This window comes from Miscanthus floridulus, chromosome 12 (assembly GCF_019320115.1).
Source record: "Miscanthus floridulus cultivar M001 chromosome 12, ASM1932011v1, whole genome shotgun sequence".
In the NCBI taxonomy this organism is placed as follows: Eukaryota; Viridiplantae; Streptophyta; class Magnoliopsida; order Poales; family Poaceae; genus Miscanthus; species Miscanthus floridulus.
Genome location: NC_089591.1, coordinates 39553422 through 39579495, shown reverse-complemented (window position 1 = coordinate 39579495; position 26074 = coordinate 39553422). Strand labels below are relative to the sequence as shown.

At 50.0% G+C, this 26074-nt stretch overlaps 1 protein-coding gene and 1 pseudogene across 1 annotated transcript; both read left to right on the top strand.

The window, feature by feature from the left end:
• Window positions 1-26074, top strand: part of LOC136496465 (BOI-related E3 ubiquitin-protein ligase 1-like) — an 82756-nt pseudogene that overhangs the window by 5936 nt on the left and 50746 nt on the right.
• On the top strand, window positions 14358-14987 carry LOC136495746 (uncharacterized). Its single transcript, XM_066491590.1, has one exon. The coding sequence runs from the start codon at window positions 14358-14360 to the stop codon at window positions 14985-14987; it is 630 nt and encodes a 209-aa protein (XP_066347687.1).

Below are 26074 nucleotides of genomic sequence, written 5' to 3'. Positions count from 1 at the left end.
GATGTGCGTGCGGTAGAGGCAGAGGCATTGAAAGCAGGATAAGGTAGAGAGAGACGAGAAGGAGAGAGAAAGGAAGAAAAATGCAGGAAGAAAGGCAAAACGAGATAAAAAAAAACTAGGAATTTGTTATGGACATTTCATTCTTTCCAACAACGAGAGGTTTTACTAAAGTTTTTTTTTCTAACCAGAGAAGCTAAAGAAAATAATAAGTCGCTTGATCAGATAAGCTAGAACTGATGTGTTCGAATTGAAGTTGGAGCTCTAGCTAAGGGACCATAGAAACGAGGCGTGCACCATGCCGTGAGCTAGGGACATCGTTGTCCTATGGTACTAGCTAGAACATACAGTGGTTTACATGTCCACTTGCTGTACGCCAACAGTGGTGGTTGGAGGAACACATCATCTAAACAGGGACAGTAACTTGAAAAGATTGGGCAGCACAAGCACGACAATGACTCGCTAATCCATTGCATCGATCCATGGAAGGGCCGGCATGTGTTGGCAGCGTGCGCTGCCTGTAATCTGCCGTGAAACATGCCGCGCACATTGGCGGTTCTATTACACTGCTGTACTCGATCACTGCCGCTGTCTGTGGTGGTGCCGTCCACGTCCTCGTCCTCGTGAGATCACTGCAGATGATGACGATGCCTGCCCCCGGAACCACAAAAGTTTCAGCGCCAAACAAGGTGTCTAGCTAGCGCCACCGATCGCCATCTTCCTCTCTTAAATAATTGGGCACGCCTGATTGGACTCGTAAACTATGGATTCACATGCCGCGACTTGCGCGACCTGTACGTTGACGTTGAGCTTGTGCTTTGCATTCAGCAAGCAGCAGGGCCGGCCTAGCTACCGGGGCTAGGGTAGTCTAGTCAGTCGGTGGCGTACGGCAAATGACCCGGCCGGCCGGGCTGGTAGGTCAAGGGGCTGCCTGCCGTTTGCCTGTTTGCTCCATTCCGTCAGCATGTGGTTCATGTCCAGCGCACGCCACCTTGCTTGTGCTTGCTGTGTCACCTGCTCATTCTCGTTCGTTCATGCTTTTGCCGGTTTGGAAGGGGTATTATGCAGTTTAAAGTACTATCGTGTAGGCAACCTAGGTGGACCAAATACTGTATACCTTTAAAGATATCGCGACAATCCGTACACTCTGCAAAGCAACGTCACGAGTGTGCAACGATATTCCCGTTGGCTTATTCAGAACTATTTTTTAGCTATGGAATAATATTTTTCTCTTATAATATTTTAGCGTAAACATCAGCATAAGTTAAATTTCAGCATCAGCGAACAGGGTAAAATCTGAGACGCCCACATGGGGTGTGCTATTATTTCCCTGTTTTGCCTAAAGTTTAATCCCTATCACATCGAATATTATTTATGAGGACTAAACATGAGCTAATTATAAAAATAATCATAGAAGTTGTGACTAATTTGCAAGACAAATTTATTAAGAAGCCTACTTACATATCTGGGGTCGGCCCCCTTAGCGTCGAGGACCTGTTGGGCGGCACTGCTCGAACCCCCAGGGCCGGGCCTGAGTAGCGCAAAAGAAGAGATCTCAGATCTACTACTAGACATTTTAATAAACAGCTGATCGAATGGACAAAGCTAGATGATTGCCTTGCTTTTCGGTTGCTTTTTAAAGAAACTTTCTTTCGTCGCCCAAGCATGCCTAGCTCTCATACCTCGGCTGCCAAGAAAAATGCCGCCTAAAAAAAAATACTCCACCCTTTATTTCAAACTATAGGTTGCTTTGGATTTTTTTTTTTTTTTTTGATAAACGATATGTCCAGATACACTAGAAAATCGAAAATGATCTATAAATTGTAACGGAGGTAGTACAGACAATTTATCAATCATGAAGCTAGCACGACAGTAAAATAATGAGATCATTCTGTCAATCAATAAGGAACAAAGGATTCAAATTCCTATGGACTGGATTCCTATACCAGCCTTTGGTTTGTAGGAATTGCTCATAGGAATGCTAAAGGAAACATTCCTATCCTTTCCCTTCAATTCCATAGGGAAACTATAGGGAAAAAAACAATCTACTTAGACCTCATGGAAAAATTCCTTTGCACATGGAACAAGGCAAACAATGGATTTATGAGAGCAGCTTGTGTCTAATCATGGGAGTGATTCGAGTGAAGTAGAATAATTAGATTGATTAAGAAAGCAATTACTATTTTCTTTTCTCCTTTGCCTATCCAAATACCTAGGTATGAAAAATTCCTATGTTTTCGATTTCTCTGTTTTGCACTTGCATTCCTATCCTATTTCTATGTTTTCATTTTTCCTATGTTTTATCATTCCTGCAATCTAAAGGAGGACTAAGATACTCATCCAAATCTGAGTAGGAAAGAACTCAAACCTGAGTAACTAGATGTATAACCATACCTTCCATTCAACCAGTTGAGCTAAGCTCATTTTCTTTAAATTATGACCAACTTAGAAGGAACTAGCAGATATTTTTATCTAAAAAGTAGGGAGCTTGGGAAGGACTTAAACCTGGGTGTACCATGAAGCGTGACGGTAGTACTCCACTAAACAACAATTAACATTCTGTGCAAGACTGGGTACTGTGTAAGTGTGTATACAAGTATGCGATGCCAAGGGTGCTGGTGGAGGCACGGGAAGGCAACGCCAAATTGTCGCCTGGCCCGGAAACAGTGATGGGCCACCAAAGAGCATGGACCATATGTTCATATCAACTTTTACTCTACTTCATTTGTCACCAAAACTGCAAATAAATATAACTTTAGCATAGCTCTAAATCAGACTATACCAAGTTCTACCAAATCTTTTTAAACAGTTAAATTTAAAATAGTTTGACTTAAAGCGGATGTATCTTTTATTGTAGAACGGATGCAAAGTCCTAACTTCTCTGGATGCAAAGTCGTACGCATTTTTTTTCTTTAGAGAAAAAAAAGTTGTACGCCAGGGTTTATGCTTATGCAAGCACATCACAGCCACTGATGCAAGCTTTGACATGTGATCTTTCTTGTAGCCACGCGGGGGCGCGTGTGATTTGCTCTGGCCGCGGAAAGCTTTGCCCCCTGGGTGCGGGGGTGGCTGGGTCCGATTCCGAGCAGCCATCGGCGTCTCAGCGATGTGTGCCGGCACGCCGACGGAGGGCCAGCTTTTCTTTTCCTCTCTCGCTGTGTCGCGATTCGCGTGAACCGGTCTTTCTTTTCCATCGATTGATGGATGGATGGATGGATGGTAGCGGTACGTACGCACGGACGAATCTCGCGTAGCTTTCGGCTTTCCAAATCGCCTTTTCGCCGTTCCTGGCAGGGACCCCACGGGCTGATCATTCCGATTCCGATCCTCTCCCATGATGGCGATGGCAATGCCGAATGGGGGATGGTGTCTGCTGCCTCTGCGTGCGTGTTGAGGATTGGACTAGTGGCGACGCGTTGTCCAGATGGGATTGGAAAACGTTAGGTCCACACCACATGGTCGACTGATCTACGTATCAGCTTACCCACCCGGATTGCCGGAACACTGAGGGCTCGTTCGTTTCCTCCGGAGCGATCGTCTGGAAGAATTACCGCTGGAATCATTAGTCAATTTACATAAGTTTTTATTGACCGAAACAATTCCTAGTGTCAAACTGCCTCAAACGAACTGGCCCTAACTGAATGACCAATTGTTTCATTAACAATTTTGATTTGGGATTTTTTTTCCGAATAAAATGGAGAAAATCTCGCTCCGGGCTTCCAGTTCGTTCAGATTTCTGAGAGAGAGCGCGTGCTTTGAGTCCGAAAAGAAATAGCTAGTCTATGTTGTAATTTCATTATTTTTTTTAGATGGCCTCCTTTGGGCTGGCGGTGACGGGTTGCAGGTGGTTTTCGTCTGCCCTCCGGCTTAAAAGCTAATGTTTTGCCATGTGAAAACATTGCTCCACAAGTTGGAAAAAAAACCTTACCCAACTGTTTAACTTTAAAAATAAGTGTGGTCTGCTAAGCTAGTATTTAACTTTAAAAATAAGCTAGTGTTTAACTTTGGTATAATAAGTGTGGTCTGATTTCTCTATTATGGAAATAAAGTTAGTTCTTTTTGTTGTTAAAAATGACATAAAGTTGAATAGCTGTTAGAGATAGTGCCATGTCATAATCGTCATGTCCAAGACGACGGATCTATAGATTGAAAAAGAAGATCTGCAAGTTGGGATATGGTGTTGTTGGCCTTTTAAAAGCGCACACACACCTATCCTCATCAGTCAATTCAGCATGTTCGCTTATTGGTTTCAGCCAGAGCTTATCAGCCAGCCAACAGTGTTTTCCTCTCACAACAAACCAGCACAGTCGGGCTTATCAGCCCAGAAATCAACCGACGAACAGGCTCAATATACAAGATATTGACTTAGGTGAGCATTCTCGCCCGCTCGAATAAGTATATGAGGGGCATGTACACCCTCCATCCCAACAGGAGTTTTTATTTTCGAACTATAAATCTAGACAAATATTGAGACCAAGGAAGAAAGTGTGGTGCCTACTAAGTTACACGTAATACAGATGTGACACTTGTATTCGTGTCCCGTCATACTTCCTCCAGGTTGCTAAAAGAAGTCGTTTTGGATAGCGACACGGTCTCTAAAGCATAACTTTGACTTCTTGTTTTTATGAAAATATTTATTGAAAACTGATATATGTATATTTTTATGAAAGTATTTTTGAAGACAAATCTACTCATATCGTTTTCACATTTCAAAACTCAACCACTTAAAAGTTGTTCATGATTTATATGACTAACTTTTAACCCAAGTCTTGTTCAAAATGACTTCTTTTACCTATCTGGAGGGGGGAGTATAAGATTGTATCGAAGGGTGAGCGGTGGCCATGCTAATGATGTCCGAATGTCACTCTTCAGCGACTGGATGGAGTGCTATTGCTAGGCTAATTAGCAGAACCAAGGTTCCAGTAGCTAGCTAGGAACTGAATGGATGCCATCATATCATACAACTTGTTCGCTGGTTGGTTTTTGAGCTGATAAGCCCGGTTAGTGTTGGTTTATTGTGAGAGAAAAATACTCTACCATGGCTGATAAGTCCTGGCTGAAACCAACAAGCGAACGGACTGATAGCTAGAAATACAGGCAAATTAAATCCGAATTGTTTTCATTCAGTATTAGTTGTGATAGAGGTTGACTATCCTGATGACGTCTCGGATCAGCAAATTAAGGTGCCCAACAACTTATACTACTGTTCCAATAATACAGGAGCTGGACCTGATTAGGGCGTCCCCAACGAGCACTTCCCTATTCTCCTACGGGGATGGGAGAGAAATAGGAAAAATTAACCCCGACGCTGGTGACGAGCTCGTTGGATAGCTCGCACGTTTCCTCGTGAAAGGTTTGGTCTCTGCTCTTCTGGCCCACGGCATTAGCTCTGCTGTCTAGTAAGTTTTTTAGTATTTTAATCTTACACGTCAGCCGGCGATTTGGATGTGCTGCCGGGGACGCCCTTAGCAGCTTGGTCAGAAAACTCAGAATAATCACGGTCATCGATTCTACTGTGTGCTGCGACATCAAGCAACTACTGCTGGTACCGCCGGCTGGTGGGCGTCCATCCGTGGCCGGGGCAGCCTGCCGGTCGCACCACTCGCCCTCTCGCAGCAAACGCCGAAGGTACGGTCGTCGACGCCCCACCACGCCCAGCACGGCACGGCGTGGATGCCATCATGCAGGGCACCACTCGGCAGTGGGCCAGTGGCTATAGCCCATCGCTGCATCGTGGGGTGCAGGACGCAGCACTGTTGTTGCTGTTGTATGGAGAAGGAGAAAGATAAATCCTTATCCCCATCCGTTTGTACATGGGGTTTTACTAAACTCTTATATCTTGATAGGACTATATATATATATATATATACACGATCTAAAGACTTTGTAGTTGAAAAGTTTTTTTGTTTGAAGTTATTTAGTGTTCCAAAATATAATTTTAAATTTTATATTTTAAAATCTATAAACCTACAATAATATTTTGGCACCCTAAACAGTTTTAATTCAAAAACTTTTCAACTACAAAGTCGTAGATCGCTTCGAGGGCTACAATTTTGATATAAAGTTTGTCTTCATTCGAGTTCATATGAAAAAGTGATGAATTATTTTTTGATATAAAGTTTTTAGATCATCCTGCTTTGACACAGATGAGACTTAAAACCAAGTTTAGAGACCAGGATGACACAACTGAACAAGTTTGAGGACTTAAACGGGTGATTTGTAAGTTTAGGGACCGGGATGACATAACCGAACAAGTTTAGAGACCGAGATGACACAGATGAACAAGTTTGAGAACCTAAACGGTTGATTTGCGAGTTTATGGACCAGGATGACACAGCGGTATAAGTTTAGGGACCGCTGGTGCACTTTACTCTTTTTTTTTAATCCAAAAATAACGAGAAGGCCCGAACGCCGTACTCATGCATGGATGGATTAATCTTTTCTTTAATCTTCAAATCCTACAGAGAACGCCCAAAGGTCATCCTCATGCATGGATGGATTGAATTTTGACCGTGGCATTACACGTGCTATTATGTGGTTGTGGTGTTTGCTTGAAGGCAAGCACACACATACTAGAAGACATGTAGTCATCGCTGGCCACAAGTGCACCTGTTAGCAAGAAGGGGGGCTGGGGATAAGTACTACCAGAAACGTCAAATTTATCGAGTGTTTTTATGTTTACCGAGTGTATTCTCTCAGGCACTCGACAAACAAGTTCATTGTCGAGTGTTGCGCTAAAAACACTCGGCAAAAAAAAACACTCGGTAAAAAGGAGGTTTGTCGAGTGTCAAAAAAAACATTCGGCAAAGATGGGGTTTATCGAGTGTTTTTTTTTTGACACTCGGTAAAGAAGTAAAATCTTTTTTCTGAGAAAGAAGGAGAAGAAAAAAAATGAAAAAAAAAACTTTGCCGAGTGCCCAGATCTAGGACACTCGACAAAGAAATAAAATTTTTTTTCTGGGAAAGAAGGAGAAGAAAAAAATGGAAAAAAAAACTTTGTCGAAGGCCCAGATCTAGGACACTCGACAAACGAAAAAAATATTTTTTCTGGTAAAGAAGGAGAAGAAAAAAATGAAAAAAAAACTTTGCCGAGTGCCCAGATCCAGGACACTCGGTAAAGGGAAAAAATCTTTTTTAAACCGGCCCCAGCGGACGCGCCCTACCCTTCTCCCCGCACGGCCCCCTCCCCTTCTCCCCGCACCGCGTCCGCACGCCCCCTCCCCTTCTCCGCGCACGCGCACACGCCGACCCCTCCCCGCGCACGCGCACACACTGCCCCCTCCTCCCTCTCGGCGCCGGCGCGGCCCCGCCCCTCCCCTCCTCCCTCTCCGGCGCTAGCGCGACCTACCCTCCCCTCCTCCCTCGCCGGAGCGGCCCGCCCACCCCTCCTCCCTGGCCGGCACGGCCCACCCTCCCCTCACTAGATCCGGCGCCTCCCTCTCCCGGCCCTCCTCCCTCTCCCGGATCCGGCGGCGCCGCCCCCCTCCCGGCCCTCCCTCTCCTAGATCCAGCTGCGCCGCCCCCCTCCTGATCCTCCCTCTCCAGATCCGGCGGTGAAGGGCGTGGTGGGGGTGGCGGAGGGAGGAGCGGCGGATCTAGTGGCGTGCTCATCGGCGTTCGCAGCTCCACGAGGAAGGAACGGGCGACAGGCGACGCTGGCGAGGATGGGCTTGGGTGAGGCTCGTCGAGGTGGATGGCACGGCGGTGGAGGCTCGACACCGCAGGTTCCTGGTGACGGCGAGCAGAGGTGGCCGCGGCGAGGGCATCGCAGCTCAGCGGCGTGGCGGAGTAGGAGCTCGCGATGGTCGCGGATGACGACGTCGCTGTGGTGAGCGGCTCGAGGAGGCGGCTTTGCTTGTGGCGCGTGCAGTGTGGTGGGCCCCTCCCTTCTTCCTCGTCGTGGTGGCGGCGGCATGGATGGTGGTGGCGGCGCGGCGGCGGTGCTGGTGGTGCGGGCGTGGTGTCAGCGTGCCTTTTTTTTGAAAGAAAAGTTTGTTGAGTGCCCGACAGAAAACACTCGACAAACTAATGTCTGTCGTTAACAAGTTTGTCGAGTGTAACACTCAGCAAACCCTTTACCGAGTGTTTTTTGGGCTTCGCCGAGTACCCTGGCACTCGGCAAAGGTCCTGTATCCGGTAGTGAAGAGGAATCAGAGTTTAGGCAAGAAGCAAAGAAATTAGGCGAGGAACAGAGGAATCTCGATTTAGTTGGGCAAATAGTTCAACACATGTTCATACAATGAGAGCTAGAATTTGAGAGGGGAAGCACAGTAAGGGGATTGGATCAGAGAGGAAGACTTGAGGAAGAAGATGAACAGGAGAGTCTGAGGAAGAGGAGACGAGAGTCTAGTTCTCTGTATTCTTCGATGCCTTGCTTGGATTCCCACGATGCCTTTTGTAGCCAGCGGGAGGGCAGCCTATTCCTCTTGGCCCTCCTGGGCCCACATGCCAGCGATCCTAACATTCCCCACCGCTTGAAATGTGGCTTGCCCTCGAGCCGTGGCATTGATCGAGCTTGTTAGGGACCTAATACCGGGGACCCAATGAGGTGGAACTGATAAACCATCGAACGTTGACACTCCCGATCAGACGAGAACGTTACTGCATCTCTTGTCCGAAACGATGGGAGACTGGTTCCGCCTCGCCTGACCCTCGAGGGTCAGACTCCGCCTCGCCCGACCCTCGAGGGTCAGACTCCGCCTCGCCCAACCCCCGAGGGCCAGACTCCGCCTCGCCCTACAAGTATGCCCTGCTCCATCATAAGGATGAGCACAGGGTACGACTTGACACTCGGGTCAAACGCAGCACTAAGGACCATGCCCTGCGCCACGGCAAGAAAAGTACTGCCAGGGTACGATGGGATAGGCGCTTTAGACCATTCCGGCATTGTAGAGTCTGAACAGTATTGTAGGCACCGCCTTTAGCCCTCAAACATGGAACCCGACATAGACATACGACAACCACTATGGTCTAGGGAGAGACTCACGCCTTCTACAAATGACGGATGTACTATCACCATGCCATGGTCCCAAAGGAGCGGCGCCTGCTCCACGACCCCTTGGGCCCACCGGATCAGAGCACTCGCTTCAGCCTCCGGACGTCCTCTCCGATCGGAAAGCCTTGCCCAAGGCACTACTTCTGACTCCGACCCCCGCGTCCCTTCGACCGGGGCTCATAGGAACTAGACGGCGTGTGGAGAAAGGCAGGGCAAGGCTCATAAGTCAAAACCACTATACCAGAGTCCATACCCTGCGCGGAGCAGTACTCTGTAGCCATCCTGACATTCTACATTGGCATCGACAGTGTTGTAGGCGCCTACCATTAACTGGTATCCGCCGGTATGGGCAACAAGGCTTGGTAAACGTGGACAACAAGGCTTGGTAGCATACGCACCCTTTCCCTCTCACTTATAAAGTCGTCCCCTTCATCTATAAAAGGGGATGTGCTTCCTCCAGCAAAGGGGACCGACTCTTGATGGATAAGTTGAACACACATGACACGACATACACGGCTGAGTAGCGACCAAGCTCTCGGCAACCTTTTCGATCATTCCATCAGAGACTTGGGACTCGTCCCTCTCTCGACTGTTTTGTACCCCCTACTACGAACCATTTTCGGTACTAATAACACGAGCAGCAGCAGCAAACTGGACATAGGGACGTTCTGCCCAAACCAGTATAATCCTCATGTCCTTTAGTGCACCATCCGGGTCTAACGCGCAATAATCACAAATTTACTAGCCGGTGTTTGTTCGAAACACCGACAGTTGGCACGCCAGGTAGGGGACCTTTACGCGTTCCAAATCAGGCCTCGGATGTCTAACCACGCAATCAGCTGGGTCCTGGGCGCACACGTGCGTTTCGGTGACCTCGACTTCATTGTCACACTAGGAGGAGAGTTGGCACTGGCCCACACGGCCGTCCAGTCTCTCCCCTCCACCAACTCCAGCTACCGGAGGCATGAGGGCTAGCCCGGTGTCTCCCTTGGACCCCAGCCGTCCAGGGAGGCCCCACGCCATATCACCCTCTCTCCAGAATGCTCCACTCGGTGTGCCTCGACGATGTTTCCGTTCGGTCTTCGCAACGCCGCGGCGACCGTAACCCACCTTGTGGCCCGCCGCTCGATCCCGTTTCCCGTGAACAACAAGTTCGTGGGGATGATCAAAAGCATCACCGAATCCCTCCATGGCCTCCTCATGGAAGACTCTGGGTCAGACTCGGGTTCTTACTCTGATAGGGGGAGCCATCATCCCTCTCGGGAATGCTTCATGGCAGAAACCTCCGAGGGACACGTCGAAAGCGCCTCCAAGGAGGAGGTCACCCCAGCGGGCAACCTTGGCGACGAAGCCGAAGGAGGAGCAGCGGCCCCACCTCACGTTGGGGTGGAGCGACTGGAAGCCCAGAAGCGGGAAATAGACGAAGCCGGACAGCAGCTTGTTTGGGAGTACAAGAAGATCGACGAGGAGATCAGGCGCCACGGAGATGGAGGGCGCGCACGCACCATGGCCCGCGACGTGAACCAAAGGATCATCGCCGATGATGAAACCCTTCCCCTCTTTGCTCGTGCGAGCCAGAACATCGCCGCCGCGATGGCCCTACTTCATGGCCTTCTAGAGGCCACCACGCCCGAAGATCGCCGGGTCCACTGTGAGATTCGCATGCTACTTGAGCGTGCGGCAGCACAGCAGGCCGAGAGCTCGATGTCTTGGCGACACAAGCCCGACGCCAGCCAGCGTACCCCCTCGATGCATCCCGCTAGGGACGCGTCCATCCACCAAGCGCCACGAGGCAGTGGGCAGCGCACAGCGGTCCCAGGACATCAATGTCTCAGCCACAACCGCGACGCACGCAGCACCATCGACGCCCGCAAGCGCACCCACAGTGACCCGGTGGAAGGAGCCTGCCGCGGCTATCATCCTCGATGTGGCGGATGCTACAACAGTGGCGAGGACTAGAGCCCGAGCCCCGGCCTACCAGGCCCCTAGGCCTTTGGCCATCACATCCTCAACGCTCTATTCCCACCAAGGTATCGACCACCTACCAACATCCCTAAGTACTCTGGGGAGACAAACCCCGGACTTTGGCTTAAAGACTATCGGCTTTCATGTCAAGCCGGTGGTGTGGATAATGATGACTTCATTATCCGCAACCTTCCACTGTTCCTTGTCGATTCGGCACGAGCGTGGTTGGAGCACCTTCTGTCCGACGCCATCCAGGATTGGGCGGACCTAAGGGAGATCTTTGTGGGGAACTTCCAAGGCACGTACAAACGTCCTGGGAACCCCTGGGACCTCAAGAACTATCGCTAGAAGGCCGGCGAAACCCTCTGTAGGTACATCCGGCGCTTCTCCCGATAGTGCAACGAGCTCCCTAACGTCACCAACGCCGACGTGAGGAGCCTTCCTATCTGGGACAACCTATGAGTCTCTAGTTCACAAGCTAGGACGTAAGGGCCCACGGACCACCAAGGAGCTCCTAGACATCACCACTAGCCATGCCTCGGGAGAGGAGGCGGTCGGAGCAATCTTCGATTGTTCTGACAGCAAGGCAAGGCAGGACGAGGGTGCCGACGAAGGCACCTCCAATCATTCCGCCAAAAGGAAAAACAAGAAGCAACGGCGCGAGGACCCACTTGTGGCTGCAGCTGATCACAAGGGTGGTTAGAAGCCCATGGAGGGCGCTCCGAACCACTTTGAGAAAATGCTCGAGGGGCCGTGCCCAAACCATGCCTTCCCCGTAAAGCATCTGCTCAAGGACTGTGGCCTCATGCGCAAGTTCTTGGCCAGGAGCGCCAATAAGGGGGAGCAGGGGAAGGAACCTGCCCCCGCTGCCGACGACACCGAGGAGAAGGACGACGACTTTCCAATGCCGGACGGCTGCCTCATGATCTTCAGAGGCTCAATGGCCTATGACTCCAAATGTCATCAAAAGGTCACACGCCACCAAGTCTACATGACCCAGCTGGCCACACCTCTCTTCCTCCGGTGGTCGAAGGCCACCATAACCTTCGATCAGGCCGACCATCCGAACGCCATCCCGCATCTAGGAAGGTATCCGCTTGTCAATGACCCGATCGTCGGCCCAAAGTGCCTCACTAAAGTTCTGATGGACGGAGGCAGTGGCCTCAACATCATGTACGCGAAGACGGTCAACGTAATGGGCGTTGACCGAACGCACCTCCGCCCAGTCCAAGCACCTTTCCATGGCATCATCCCCAGAAAGCAGGCCATGCCACTCGGACAGATCGATCTGCCTGTTACCTTTGGGGATTAGTCCAACTACAGGACTAAGACCCTTACCTTCGATGTGGTAGGGTTCCCCAGAACTTTCCATGCCATCTTGGGACGACCATGCTATGCGAAGTTCATGGCCGTCCCCAACTACACATACCTTAAGCTAAAGATGCCAGGCCTACACGGGGTCATCACCGTTGGCACCTCCTTCCAGCGAGCTTACGAGTGCAAAGTCAAGTGCTACGGCCACACCACAGCAATCGTTGCCTCCGGGGAACTCGCTACCCTCAGGGAGGAGGTCGTCGAAGAAGCGCCCGACGCAAAGAGGTCGTCTGGGTCATTTGAGTCGACAGAGGGCTCCAAAGAGGTCCTCATAGACCCCAGCAGCTCTGAGGGTAAAACGGTACACATAGGTACCATGCTCTCCTCCAAATAGGAAAGCGCGCTCATCGACTTCCTCCGTGACAACAAAGACATCTTTGCATGGAAACCCTCGGATATGCCAGGCATCCTGAGGGAGGTCACCGAGCATACCCTGAAAATCCACCCAGACTCCAAGCTAGTGAAGCAACGCCTGCACCGCTTCGACGAGGAAAAGCGCAGGGCCATCGGTGAAGAGATAGCAAAACTACTTGCCGCCGGATTCATCAGGGAAGTTCACCACCCAGAGTGGTTAGCAAATCCTATTCTTGTATGAAAAAAGAGCGAGAAATGGAGGATGTGTGTCGACTACACTGGTCTCAACAAGGCATGTCCAAAAGACCCATTTCCTTTACCACGCATCGACCAAATAGTCGATTCCACCTCGGGGTGCGAAACCCTCTGCTTCCTTGACGCATACTCCGGCTATCACCAAATCGCGATGAAACAATCCGACCAACTCGCGACGTCTTTTATCACCCCCTTTGGACTATATTGCTATGTCTCAATGCCGTTCGGTCTGAAAAACATTGGGGCCACTTACCAGCGCTATATGCTCAATTGCTTCAGGGACCTCATTGGGCAGACCATTGAGGTCTACATCGATGACATCATAGTTAAGTGCAAACGGGTTGACCACCTTATTGCTGATCTTGAGCAAACCTTTATGAAACTCTGGGCAAATTGCATCAAACTCAATCCCAAGAAATGTGTTTTTGGGGTCCCGAGGGGCATGCTGCTCGGCTTCATCATCTCTGAGCATGGCATCAAAGCCAACCCGGAGAAAATCTCAGCCATCACAAGGATGGGTTCGATACAGAACATAAAGGGGGTTCAACGGGTCGCAGGGTGCCTCGCCGCCCTCAGCCGATTCATCTCACGCCTTGGCAAACGAGGACTCCTCCTTTATCAACTCCTCAAGAAAGCCGACCGCTTCGAGTGGACAGCCGAGGCCCAGGAGGCGCTTGACACGGTCAAGCTGCTTCTAACAAAACCCCCGGTCCTAGTCCCTCCAAGCGACGTAGAACCCCTCTTGCTATACATAGCGGCCACCACGCAAGTGGTTAGCGCTACCCTAGTAGTAGAACGGGAAGAAGAGGGGCACGCCCTCAAGATCCAGTGCCCTGTGTACTTCATCAGCGAGGTACTATCCGACTCCAAAACCCGCTACTCTCAAATCCAGAAGCTCCTATACGCCGTCCTCATCACCAAAAGAAAGCTACGCCATTACTTTGAGTCACACCCTGTGACAGTAGTGACATCATTCCCCCTCGGTGAGGTCGTCCACAGCTAGGACGCCACAGGAAGAACCACAAAATGGGCACTCGAGCTGATGGATCAAGGCATCGGGTATGCATCCCGAACGACGATCAAGTCCCAGGTGCTGGCTGACTTCATCGCAGAGTGGACCGAGGTCCAGATGCCACCGGCGGTCGTCGATCAAGAGTGCTAGATGATGTATTTTGATGGGTCGCTGATGAAGAAGGGCGTCGGTGTGGGGCTGGTCTTCGTATCACCCCTCGGGGTCCGCATGAGGTATATGGTTTGGCTCTATTTTCCCTCATCAAATAATGTGGCCGAATATGAGGCACTCGTTAACGGCCTACACATCACCATCGAGCTGGGCATCTGACGCCTCGACATTCGGGGTGACTCTTAGCTAGTCGTTAACCAAGTCATGAAGGAGTCTAGCTGCCACGATGCCAAGATGGATGCATACTGCCAAGAAGTCCAATGGCTGGAGGACAAGTTCGACAGCCTCGAACTTAATCACATCCCGAGGCGCCTCTACGAGGCGGCGGACGCACTCACAAAGGCTGTGTCCGGTCGAGAGCCGGTACCAACAAGTGTCTTCGCCAGTGACCAACACAAACCCTCGGTGCGCTACGAAGGCTCAGACCGGGCCGAGGACGGCCTGTCTAATCTGGCCTCGAGGGCTAACCCACTGGCTATTCCGTTCGACCCTGAGGTCATGGAGATTGAAGAGGATCCGGCTGTAGAGCCTGACCCCCTAGATGACTGGAGAACGCCCTACCTCGACTACCTCCTCCGCGACATGCTGCCAACGGACAAGACGGAGGCCCGATGGCTCGCACGTCATGCCAAGTCCTTCGTCCTTGAAGAGGGTGAACTCTACAGACGGAGCCACACTAGGATCCTACAGCTATGCATCCTTGGTGAACAGGGAAGACTTTTGCTGAGCGACATCCACGGTGGCGTCTGCGGTCACCATGCCGCGTCAAGGACCTTGGTTGGAAACGCATCCCGACAAGGCTTCTACTGGCCCACTGCAGTAACTGACGCTGAGCAAATCATACGCACCTGTGAAGTGTGTTAGTACTATGCTCGGCAAACTCACCTCCCGGCCCAGGCACTCTAGATGATCCCCATCACATTGCCCTTCGCGGTCTGGGGGCTCGACCTGGTTGGGCCACTCAAAAAGGTGCCCGAGGGCTTCATCCACTTGCTTGTCACCATAGATAAGTTTACAAAATGGATCAAAGCTCAACCAATCTCCACGATCAAATCCGAGCAAGCTGTACTGTTTTTCCTCGACATCATCCATCGCTTTGAAGTACTGAACTCCTTCGTCACAGACAATGGCGCACAGTTCACCGGCAGGAAATTCATTCGATTCTACGATGAACAACACATTCGGATCGATTGGGTGGCCGTCGCACACCCTCGGACGAATGGACAGGTCGAGCGCGCAAACAGCATGCTCCTGTAGGGCCTTAAGCCTAGGATCTTCAACCGGCTGAACAAGTTTGGCACGCGCTGGCTTGTCGAGCTCCTAGCGGTGCTCTGGAGCCTAAGGACAACTCCCAACCGGGCCACTGGCTACACACCTTTCTTCACGGTCTATGGTTCTGAGGCCATTCTCCCGACAGACCTTGACTACGAAGCACCAAGAATCAGAGCCTATGATGAATAAGGGGCCGAAGCATCCCACCAAGACACCATGGACTAGCTAGACGAAGCCCGCGACATCGCCCTCCTCCGTTCGGCCAAATACTAGCAGGCGTTGTGATGGTACCATAGCCGACGGGTGCGGGACCGAGCCTTCAATGTCGAGGACCTTGTCCTCCGACTCGTGCAGAGCAACAAGGACCGCCACAAGCTCTCTCCGCCCTAGGAGGGGCCATACATCATTGCAGAAGTACTCTGCCCAGGCGCCTACAAGTTGAAAACCATCGACGGCGAGGTCTTCACCAATGCCTGGAACATCGAGCAGCTATGTCGTTTTTACCCTTAAATAAATACATACTTCTTCGTATCAGTTCTTGTCTTTACAAATCCCCGATCTTTAGTGACATCCGACCCCTGCAAACTGCGAGGGGTCAGACCTCACTCGGGGGCTGATACAAATGACACAAGTACATATATCTTGCAAACATTCTCCAAGTTCTCCACTCTTCCTGTAACAAGTCCTAAGGGCTAGGATTTTGGGAACAAATTCTGAGTATAACTGGTAGGACTACAGGAATCCCATGCCCCAGCGGCTACGACTTCTTTGCTCACCAGCGTAATCAGAACTAGTCCACCCGCACTTCTAGTTTTTTGCAACTTGAGCCATGGGAAGGGTCGGAGGGCACCAAAATCTCTTCTACAAAAAGAGGAAGCTGAAAAGCTATTTGCCGTAACAAAAGATGAAAATTTGTTCATTTTCACACAAATTCACCGCTTACAAAGTGATTTCTTTACAAAAAGGATTGTTCACTCGGGGGCTCCCCCACAAACTTATTCAATTACAGCCTCTACCTAGCTTTGCTACGAGTACTACTGTGGCCGCCGCACCACGCTCTCCATCGGCAACGTCCGTGCATGTACATGGCCCAGTTCGTCTACTGTGGCCGCCGCACCACACTCTCCATTAACGACGTCCTATCGCCTCGCGGGATCCTCGAAGGCGTCATCATCTGCAACGTCGAGCACCACACCGGCAACTGCGGTGTCCCTCCGCCGGGGCGCCCATGGACTACGCCATCGTCATCAGCCGCAACCCCAATAGTGGTGCCTCCGCCGGGGCATCCAGGGACTACGCCATCGTCATCAGCCGCAACCCCAATGGCGGCGCCTCCACCGAGGTGTCTAGGGACTACGCTATCGTCATCAGCCGCAACCCTAACCACGGCGTCGGTGTAGGAAGCGCCTCTCGCCAAAGGAAGGCCGCAACGGACGACGACAAAGTCGACGACGCTCGGCACCCTCCAGTGCCCCTGCTCCTTCGGCAGCAGCAACCCCTCCTCAGCACAGACGACCCGCACCATCTCATCTATGTTGGATGACCTCTAGCTCGACATCACGCTCCAAATTCATGAGCGGATCTATGAGTTTTTCTCTCCCTGGCATTACCCTCTCTAACTTAGGAACCGATCCATTCGGTGGAAATGAAGAAGAAGAGGTGGCGGCTCAGAGGCTGGCGAGGTGGTGGGACGAGAACTCTCCTCCCCCTATTTAAAGAAGGGGCTCAGCAGCTAAGGAAAGGCGAAAGGTTGGGACAAAAAAACTCTCTACCTTCCCTATTAAATGCAAATGCAAAATCAATGCTGACAGAAATCTGAGGGGATGCGACGGAGCTGGAGGGACGCGCTCTGGTCGACAAGACATCGCCTGGTCAGGCAGACCGTCGTCTATGCGTGGCCCGCCACTAATGCGCCCCGAGCGTAAGAACCGAGGCACGCTCGTATGCCGGCAACTCTCCGCTTCCCTAGGCAGGACCGTGGAACGACCCAACAATGGAACCCCCCTCCAGGGGGAGCCCAACAGGCAGCGTGGTTCGATCGGATGGCCTAGGCAAAACAACGAACGAACGACCATTGAAAGATAAGCACCTTTGTTTACTTACTCTAAGTGTTAATTTCTTTACCGAGCCTCCGACCCCGGCAATAGCAGAGGCACGGACATTGCTTGGGGGCTGCCAAGGGTGTCTATTTGTTTAGACACCCCCTTTGCCCGACCCTTCCTTACGTTTCAAACCAAAAGCATGGTGTGTGGGTATAAAAACTTTGAATACAATTGGATAAACCACTGGACCCAACGCCTCGACGGCTACAGTGTTCTTTGTTCACCAGCATAAGTCAAACTCACAGTTCCCCGCACCACAAGCCTTGGCTCCCACCTTCCCGAGAAGGGTTTGGGGGGTCCCCCTGCAGAGCCTCCTTCGAGGAGAAGCTATCAAGTCGACTAAATCAATCGGGCACCTCGAATCACCACCGAGAAACAAAAAACAAAAATTAATACTCTTATGCAGGTTACGCCCACCTCATCACAAACATCGGGCCCAAACCACACACAGACACATCTGGTTGGAGCTTCCCATCGCTCGTATCACCAAGGTAACATTACCAAACCCCACTTTCATTTCAATTAAGCTATACATTAAAACCATACATCTGAGCATTACATATGCAAACCTCTACATCTCAACGCTTCGTATCACGTCATGAGGCGGCAGCCGCCTCATTCAATATGAGCGGCGACCGACCAAGGTTCGAAGGCCGGCCCACGAAGGGCTCAAGGCTGCCTTGCGTCAAACAAAGCCAAGGGAGAAAAATAGAGATGGGCCCCAGCGGTCTTGCCCAACCCCGCTTAGAAGCGGACAGGGACGTCTTAACCTTTCTCATTTGATTCTAACCCTGAGCCAAACCCATAGAATTTCCATCGAGGAGAGGCCGACGGGCCACCTAAGCCTATCAAACGGCTCGGGCATCTGCCGGGAGGCGGGTTAGGAAGTAGTGAAATGCCACATGAGGGCTCTATCGATCCCGTCAGTGAATGATGGACCCGGATTTCACACGAACATACCCGATAGCGAGCTCATTAAGCGTGACACTCGAGCCATCAAGGCAAGTGTCATCGACTTAGCCCCTCCGATTGCGGAAACCGAGGATGGCGTAACGCGTGAAAACACGGCCAACCCCCATCAGATCCTAAAGGGCTCAGGGGCTCGAGCCGGATCGAGAGACCGAGGTTCGAAGGCTGACCCACGAAGGGTCCGGAGCCGCCCCGCGTCGAGCAACAGCCAGGGGAGAAAATGCAGATGAGCCTCGGTGGCCTTTGCCCAACCCGCATTAAGGCGGGTAGGGTCATCTCAACCTTCTAGTTCAATCTAGCCTGGGCCCACCTTGGCACCCTGGGCCCTACGGTCTTAACAAATGGAAGGGTCGATTGTGTAATTCTCTTTTTTCGAAGCAAAAAGGGAGGAAGGTAAGACCAAACAAATAAAACAAAATAAAGCAAAATTACGAAGCAAAAGCCACGAATCCGCTTTTGGACATAAAAGTATGGACACTTGTTCACATATTACAAATAAGTGTTTATCAAACTAACTACTTCCACGAAGGGAGAACCTCTTCTTTCAGCCTGTTCGCCAGGTTCTGTGCGAGGGGAGCTATCGCCTTCTCCATCTCGTCCAGCTCAGCATCTTCATAGACAGGTGCGAAGCCTTGGCTCATCGCCTCCTGGTTGATCTCCCGATCATAATGGGAATGGGCGACAGCGAAGGCTTGGGTGATCCCGGCGTGAAAGGCGTCCTCTTCAAGTTGGCCTACCCATGCCGTAATACTCGTAGCATGAGTCGCGAGCAAGCTGGTTCCCTCCAGCTATGCCACCCTCAGGTCATCGACGACCACCCCAATAGCGGCCTACAGAAGGTCATGTTCATCACTCTCGGTCCGAAGGATCCCTCGCACCACAGTAAGCTCCTTGTCTAGCCTAGCTGCGTCATCCTCGGCGTCCAACCTTCGGTTCACCACGGCTCCAAGATTCGCCCGGAGGGACTCAACCACCCGACGCTCCTCATCGCGCTCCTAGATGGCCCAGTCGCGATCCTCACAGGCTGTGCCATGCTCTAAGCGAAGTCTTTCCTCGGTCCGACATAGCTTGTCCCGCTCCTGGCGCAACCGGGTGATCACCTTGGCATCCCAGTCCACCCTCTGCTGCAACACCGCGGACCTCTCCTCAGCTTTTAGCTTAAGGTCCCGCTCCATCTCCAACTCTGCCAGGAGCTCAACGGCCTGCTCACTAGCCGCAGCGTCCTTCTAGAGCAGCTTGTCCCTCTCCTTTCAGATCCTAGCGGCCTCCTCCCCATCTAGCTTCACCTTCGCCGATAGGTCCTCGAACATCCCATGAATCTCCTCCGTGTCCTGACACGCCTCGGCCTCTCGTTGCAGGGTGGTAGCCAGCTCTGCTCCCACATCTCCTTGTAGCCGGGCCTCCTCGGTAAGGCAGTCTCATTCCGCCTTTTGCTCACGAAGGAACCGGGACTTGTCCCGGCTATGAGCAACAATATTCTAAAAAGAGGACCGGTATCAAAAAACACGAAAACACATAAATGCATGAAGAAAGAAGAAAACAAGAGAGAAGATCAAGCAGATACCTGGCTAAAAGGAACGAGGATTTCACGCAAGGCACCACTGGCCTCCCTCAAGGCACCCATCACCGCCGAGAGCCCGGCATCAAGATTCTCCCGCTCCAAGCTCTCGGCAACATCGTCAAGCGAAAAAAGAACCGACGCTGGGTCCTGAGCAGCCATCCACTAGACCGGCGGCTCGCCCCGCACGGGGGAGCGGCTGCCTCCCGACAACAGGGCCAAAGGCGGCTCCCTTCTGGTCCTCCCCACCAGCATCACGATGCCCGAAGACCTTCCAGCCATGTACTCCTCCATCAGGCCCACCTCGGGCGCCGCGGACTGGGCCGCCAGTGGTGCGGATTGCGCCTCTCCCTTGGGCGCTACCATGGCAACATCCGGCCCCACCGGGCTTGCTGTGGTCGTGGGCACCATCACCTGGGTCTCCGATGGCATGAACTGCACTGCTCCCACGAACACCATCGCGACTACATCTAGATGTGCCTGGCTCGTCGGGGTTGGGGACCGCCCGTCCGCGTCCCTCTCTGTCCTGTCCACGTCGACCACTATCATTTGAGCCACCAGAGGCGCGGACTACATTGGCCCCTCGGATGCCACCATGGCTTTGTCCGGCGGTTATTGGCTGGGCGCGGTCACGACCACATCCGCCAGCAATACCAGACTCCCGGTTGGCGGGATCGCGTCCACCATGGAAGATGTCGCCTACTCGGCAACCACCATGGGCACGGGCGCCGCCGGACCGGCCAACGAGGCCTCAGCGTCAGCGCCAATCTTGCCCGAAACAGGGGCGACGTCGGGCAGTGCGGTCCACCCTGCCTGGAGGGCAAGGCTCTTCCTGGGCGCCAGCCCTAGAGAGCGGCCCATCCGCAAGAATCTACACGAAGGTGAAGGGCATAAGGTCAAAGCAGGAAAAATAAAAAAAAAAGGGGAAGAAAAACAGGGGAATCGGTGGCTTACTCTGACGCCTTTGGGTGGCAGGAATGTTTTGGGGACGAACCCCCTGCCCCCCCTCCCCCGACTCGTCTGGGTGGGCCCATTTTGAGCCTGCCCCCTGCTCCCGGGCGAGGGAGCTCGTCTCCCTTATCTCCAAGGGTGCGGCAACGGAGCCACCCCTCTCCATCAATGCCTCGGGTAGGGCGGCGGCACTACCCGCCTCTGTCATCTCGGGGGGCACGGCAACGTAGCTGCCTCCCTCCATCAACACCATGGGGGCAGCGGCAGGTTTGCTTCCCCCCATCCACCGATCCTCCGCCGGCACCCCGCACGAAGCGGCAGACTCTCCGGCTCCCGCCGGCCCCGAGGACGGGCTAGAGGTTCGGCCCACCTCGGCCGACTTCACGGAGTCGCTTCCCTCCATGTGGAACGGGAAGGGCCCCTGCATGGATGGGTGGGCACTTGTCAGCATGTCCTCGTCCACCAGGACGTCCCAATCCACACCGGCAGCTACCTCGTCATCATCGTCGTCGTCATCATCATCATCTTCACTACCAGTCTCCTCTCCTCGATCTCGAGCTTGCTGTCTCCGTATTGCCTTTTTCTTCACGAGCTCCCTCATCCTCTTGTCCCAACCGGCCATGGCACGGTTCATTGCCGTCCAGGTCGGGTCCTTTGGCAGCGGAGCCCGGCTATCTTTGAAGAGCAGTCCCCCCGGCTAGACCCACTATCCTGAGGTTAGCATCAGGAGGCTAGAAATTCAAATGAAAAGAAAAGCAAGGGGAATATTTACTTACGAATTCAACAAACCTCGGTTCCAGCGGCATTGGGGGATGCCCTAGCACCGGATATACGAAGTCAAGGATGGCGCCAATAGAGTCCTTCATGTGCTCCATCGCCTCCTTGATGCACTACGCCACTTCAGAGGGAGGGAGCACTTCATCGGAAAGCACCGTCCCTTCGAATGATGCTCCGAGCACCATCTGATACAGGGGAAGCGCGCGCACCATTAGCGGCGCAACCCTCCTCGCATGGTAGGCGCCGATAATCCCCGAACCCTTCATGCCCCTCTCCTTTAGAGTTCGGAGGGCGGCAAGAAGGTCATTAAGGTGTTTCTTCTCCTTGCCTATGACACCCCACCCCCACGACCTCGGGGTCTCCACGATGTAGCGCTCGGTGAAAGCTGGCAAGGGGGCGGTGGTGTCATTCTTGACATAGAACCATTGCGAATGCCACCCCTTGTTGGAGGTGGACAGACGCATTAGTGGGTACGCTCCTGCCCGGTTGCTGCGGAGGTGGATGCCGGCGCACCCCACCGGTGCGTGCAGCTCTTGCTTCCCGGCCTACCTCTTCAGAAGATTGACGGCGAAGAGATACCGCCACAGGTCAAAGTGGGGACTGATCCCCAAGAACCCCTCGCACAGGGCAATGAACGCCGCAATGTGCTGGATCCCGTTGGGGGTAAGGTGTTGAAGCTCCACTTGGCAGTAGTCCATCAGTCCCCGAAGGAACTGATGGGCGGGCGTGGTGAATCCCCGCTTGTGGAAGTGGGTGAAAGACACGACGTACCCTTCGGGTGGCTCCGGTTCCTCCTCTTCACCGGGCAGCCGCCACTCCTTGGCGGCGGTCAATGGGCGAAGGAGGCCTCGACGGACGAGGCCCTCTAAGCACTGAGGGGAGATGGTGGATTTGTACCCTAGGTCCATTGTGACGATGGGAGCAGCACAGGGAAGAAGGCAGCGGTGAGTTTAACGGCAGGAGCAGTGCGCGTGTCGGAGGCTCTGGTGATTGACAACGGAGGTTGGCGATGTGAAGGCCAAAAGGTGGAGTATGGAACCCTGGGGGCGGACCCCGTAGCTAGTAGATACTTTTGCACTTTCATCATAATTACATTGGTTAGCTAGTATGTTATGTCTATATAGTTCTCGTTTAACTAAGGAATATTTTGTTTTCATTGCATAGCATGCATAAGCAATAGATTGGTCTAGGTCCAAGTAGCCTAAGATCAGGGGGAGTTGGTTAATCTAAAGGACCAATCTGAAATTAGCTAAATGGAGAAGTGACCCACTTGAATGGGCTGAATTATACTAGAAATTGAGTTAATAGATAAAACACTTAATGATGATTTGTGATTTAAAAAAAACCATTTGGTTAGAAAATTATAGAAGAAACTTTATGTAATTTTGAATGTTGTGTATTTATACATTTGAAGTATATGATCCATTTCTTTAATTATGTATGAGTAATTGGATCAATTTTTTTGGCTCAACAATAAAGAAGCTAGACAATGAAATAGTTATCTAAACTATGATATGTGCAAATCAGGGTAGAACATCCCTGAGTTTATAGGAATGATGAACATCCTTAAGTGCACTTTATGTATTCTATCTTGCTGCATTTAATGAATATAACCCCATGTTTAAATATGTGCGTGAATATTTCCCATAAAATCATCATAGCATACATGAATGAGTCTCCGCTTGTAGTTGGAGATGTATGAATTTGATTATTTTAAGCCCATGACAGTGGATATCTTTTGAAGTATGATATTAAAGATCTAATATTGGTATTAGGGGAGAGAAAGACTATTTTGAATGCCAAATATTATTTCCAAGGAAGGAAAATGATCTAAAGAAAATATTCCTCGAAGCTTGGAGGAGGAACAATTGCCCTGTTCGGTAGGACTTATTGCTGCTGGGGCTGATTTATAGGGTTGATTTGTTGTGAGAGAAAAACATTGTTCCCATGGCTAAAAAGTCGGACTGATTCTGGCTGATAAGCTCAAGCGAACAGGGCCAATATCACGCACTAAATCAAACAATAGTTTGACTAATGCTCTTTTGAAGCATTAAGCGGAGCATATGCCAGATATTTTTTGAAAAAATGAGTTATAAATCAAAAGTTGTGTTTACTAGTAGTAAACTAAATATTATATACTATCAAGCTAAAATCTATGGAAACGTCTATAGATTCTAGCTTAATGTATACTTGTCAAATGAAATAAGAACAGACTCCTCCATTCTCATGAAGAGAACATCTCATGAAGAAGGTTAAGCACCTCATGAAGAGGATCATCATGAAGATGAAATCCAACACACTAGGCGCGCACATTATTAGTGTTGGGTATGCAGAACAACAACTCATCTCTTGTTTGGGAAATGACAAAGAGATAGAATAATCCCGCATTGTGAGAATATTGGGAGAAAATAATAGTTGTCGACAACGCTACCTCTATAATTACAAATGTTTCTCTTATGAGAACCCGGATCCAGAAACAATGTCCATGGCAAAGTCGCTTGTAGCGATTATATTGGGTCAATGAAGAAAGCAATTGAGGTTGAATCTCCTACTAGGAAGAAATAAATGTTCTGCTATATCTTTGATAAATGAATTGAATGATTATGGAATATGCAGTTAATAAGTGGATTATGAAAATCCATATAATTCTTGAAGAATATAAATAGCAACATATGAAAATTAAATCTCATACAAATATTAAGAAGTCTAAGGTAAAATATATTCCTGTATGAATATTGAAGTCTCAAGAAGATCATATTCTGAAAGGAAAAGAGTCATCGAACAACTTTGTAGTGAATAACACTATCTTATTGTATATATCACATAATGATCTCTCATGTAGTAGAGAATATATCTCATAGAAGAGAAATTTTATTCATTGAAATTGAGAACATCCTTGAAGGAGTTAATCCATGAAGGATTTACCGGTCGATTTTTAAATAAACACGATTAATCCCTGAAGTGAATATAGACCCGAGGGAGAAAATGAGGAATTTTAAACACTATGAAGGTGTAATATAAACACTCAGAAAGTGCATATTGAAAGCTAGCAATGAAGTGGTGACATCCTCTAAATACCATAGAAGGTATAAAAACAATGGTGATTTTGGCAATTGAATTATCCTCTGAATGCCAAATAAAAGACTCGATTAATTATTTAGTGGTACAATCAAAATCCCGAAGATTTATAGAATTTGGATATCCACTAAAGAAAAATCATAAGTATTCAAACTCTAGTATAAGTCTGATCCACTATCTAGAAGATATTGAATATTATAACTTATTTACCCTCAAAATTCTCTGAAAGTATTTATTACCCTGAAGTATAAAATTTATTTGTTTTGCACAACTCATAAGTGGTCAGTATGCATGAAGCATATTGCTCTTGTTTATACCCATATTATAATTTATAGAAGAATTATGAGCCAACTTTTGAAAGATATAGTATTGTGATACCGCATACCATTAATTAAGCACACAGTTATGAAAAGTGTGATTTGAACAATGAAGTTCAAAGTATGGCTATATGAGGGGGAGCAATTTGATTGAGTCTACCTTAATTAAAACCACCAGAATTACAAAGATCAAGTATATCATATATGCTAAAATATTGAAGTTTATGCATAGATCATGAAGATCAATATCTATTCATGAATATTAGAGTATCTCGAAGAATGAATGACCACGGAGGTTAAATGTTGTACTCTTTTTTTCTATGTGAGTTTTTATTTGAAGGTTTCTCACACAAGGTTTTTAATGAGATAACATATGCAATGCAAATAACGAATGTGATGTACTCTTTTCTCCAAGAACCATTTTTCTCCAATGGATTTTTGGTTGAAGTTTTTAATGAGGCATGTGCATATCGTGTAATCGCTCAAGGAGGAGTGTTGTAAAACATACGGACTTAATCCTAGAAGAAAATGAGAAGGAATCCTAATCCTATTCTGTTTGTATGTGGGTTTTTACCAAACTCTTAGATCTTGACAGGACTATATATATGTGGAAGCTCTATGTTGTAATTACTATTGTTGAAAGCAATAAAGAATTTATTAAGCCGTCATTAGCACATTTGTACTATAGCACTTTAGTGTCAAATTACGGACTAATTAGGCTCAAAACGTTCGTCTCGCAATTTACACGCAAACTGTGCAATTAATTTTTTATTTCATCTATATTTAATACTCCATGTATATGCCGCAAGATTCGCTACTGTAGTTTTTCGCGAAAACTTTTTGAACTAAACAGGGCCTCATATCTGCTGCTGGGCTGAGCAGGCTCACAGCTCACTACTAGTAGTGCTTCTCGTCTTTTGACCCCTA

Excerpts from the sequence above, each read along its gene's own strand:
- LOC136495746 (XM_066491590.1), top strand. The coding sequence starts at position 14,358 with ATGGATGCATACTGCCAAGAAGTCCAATGGCTGGAGGACAAGTTCGAC.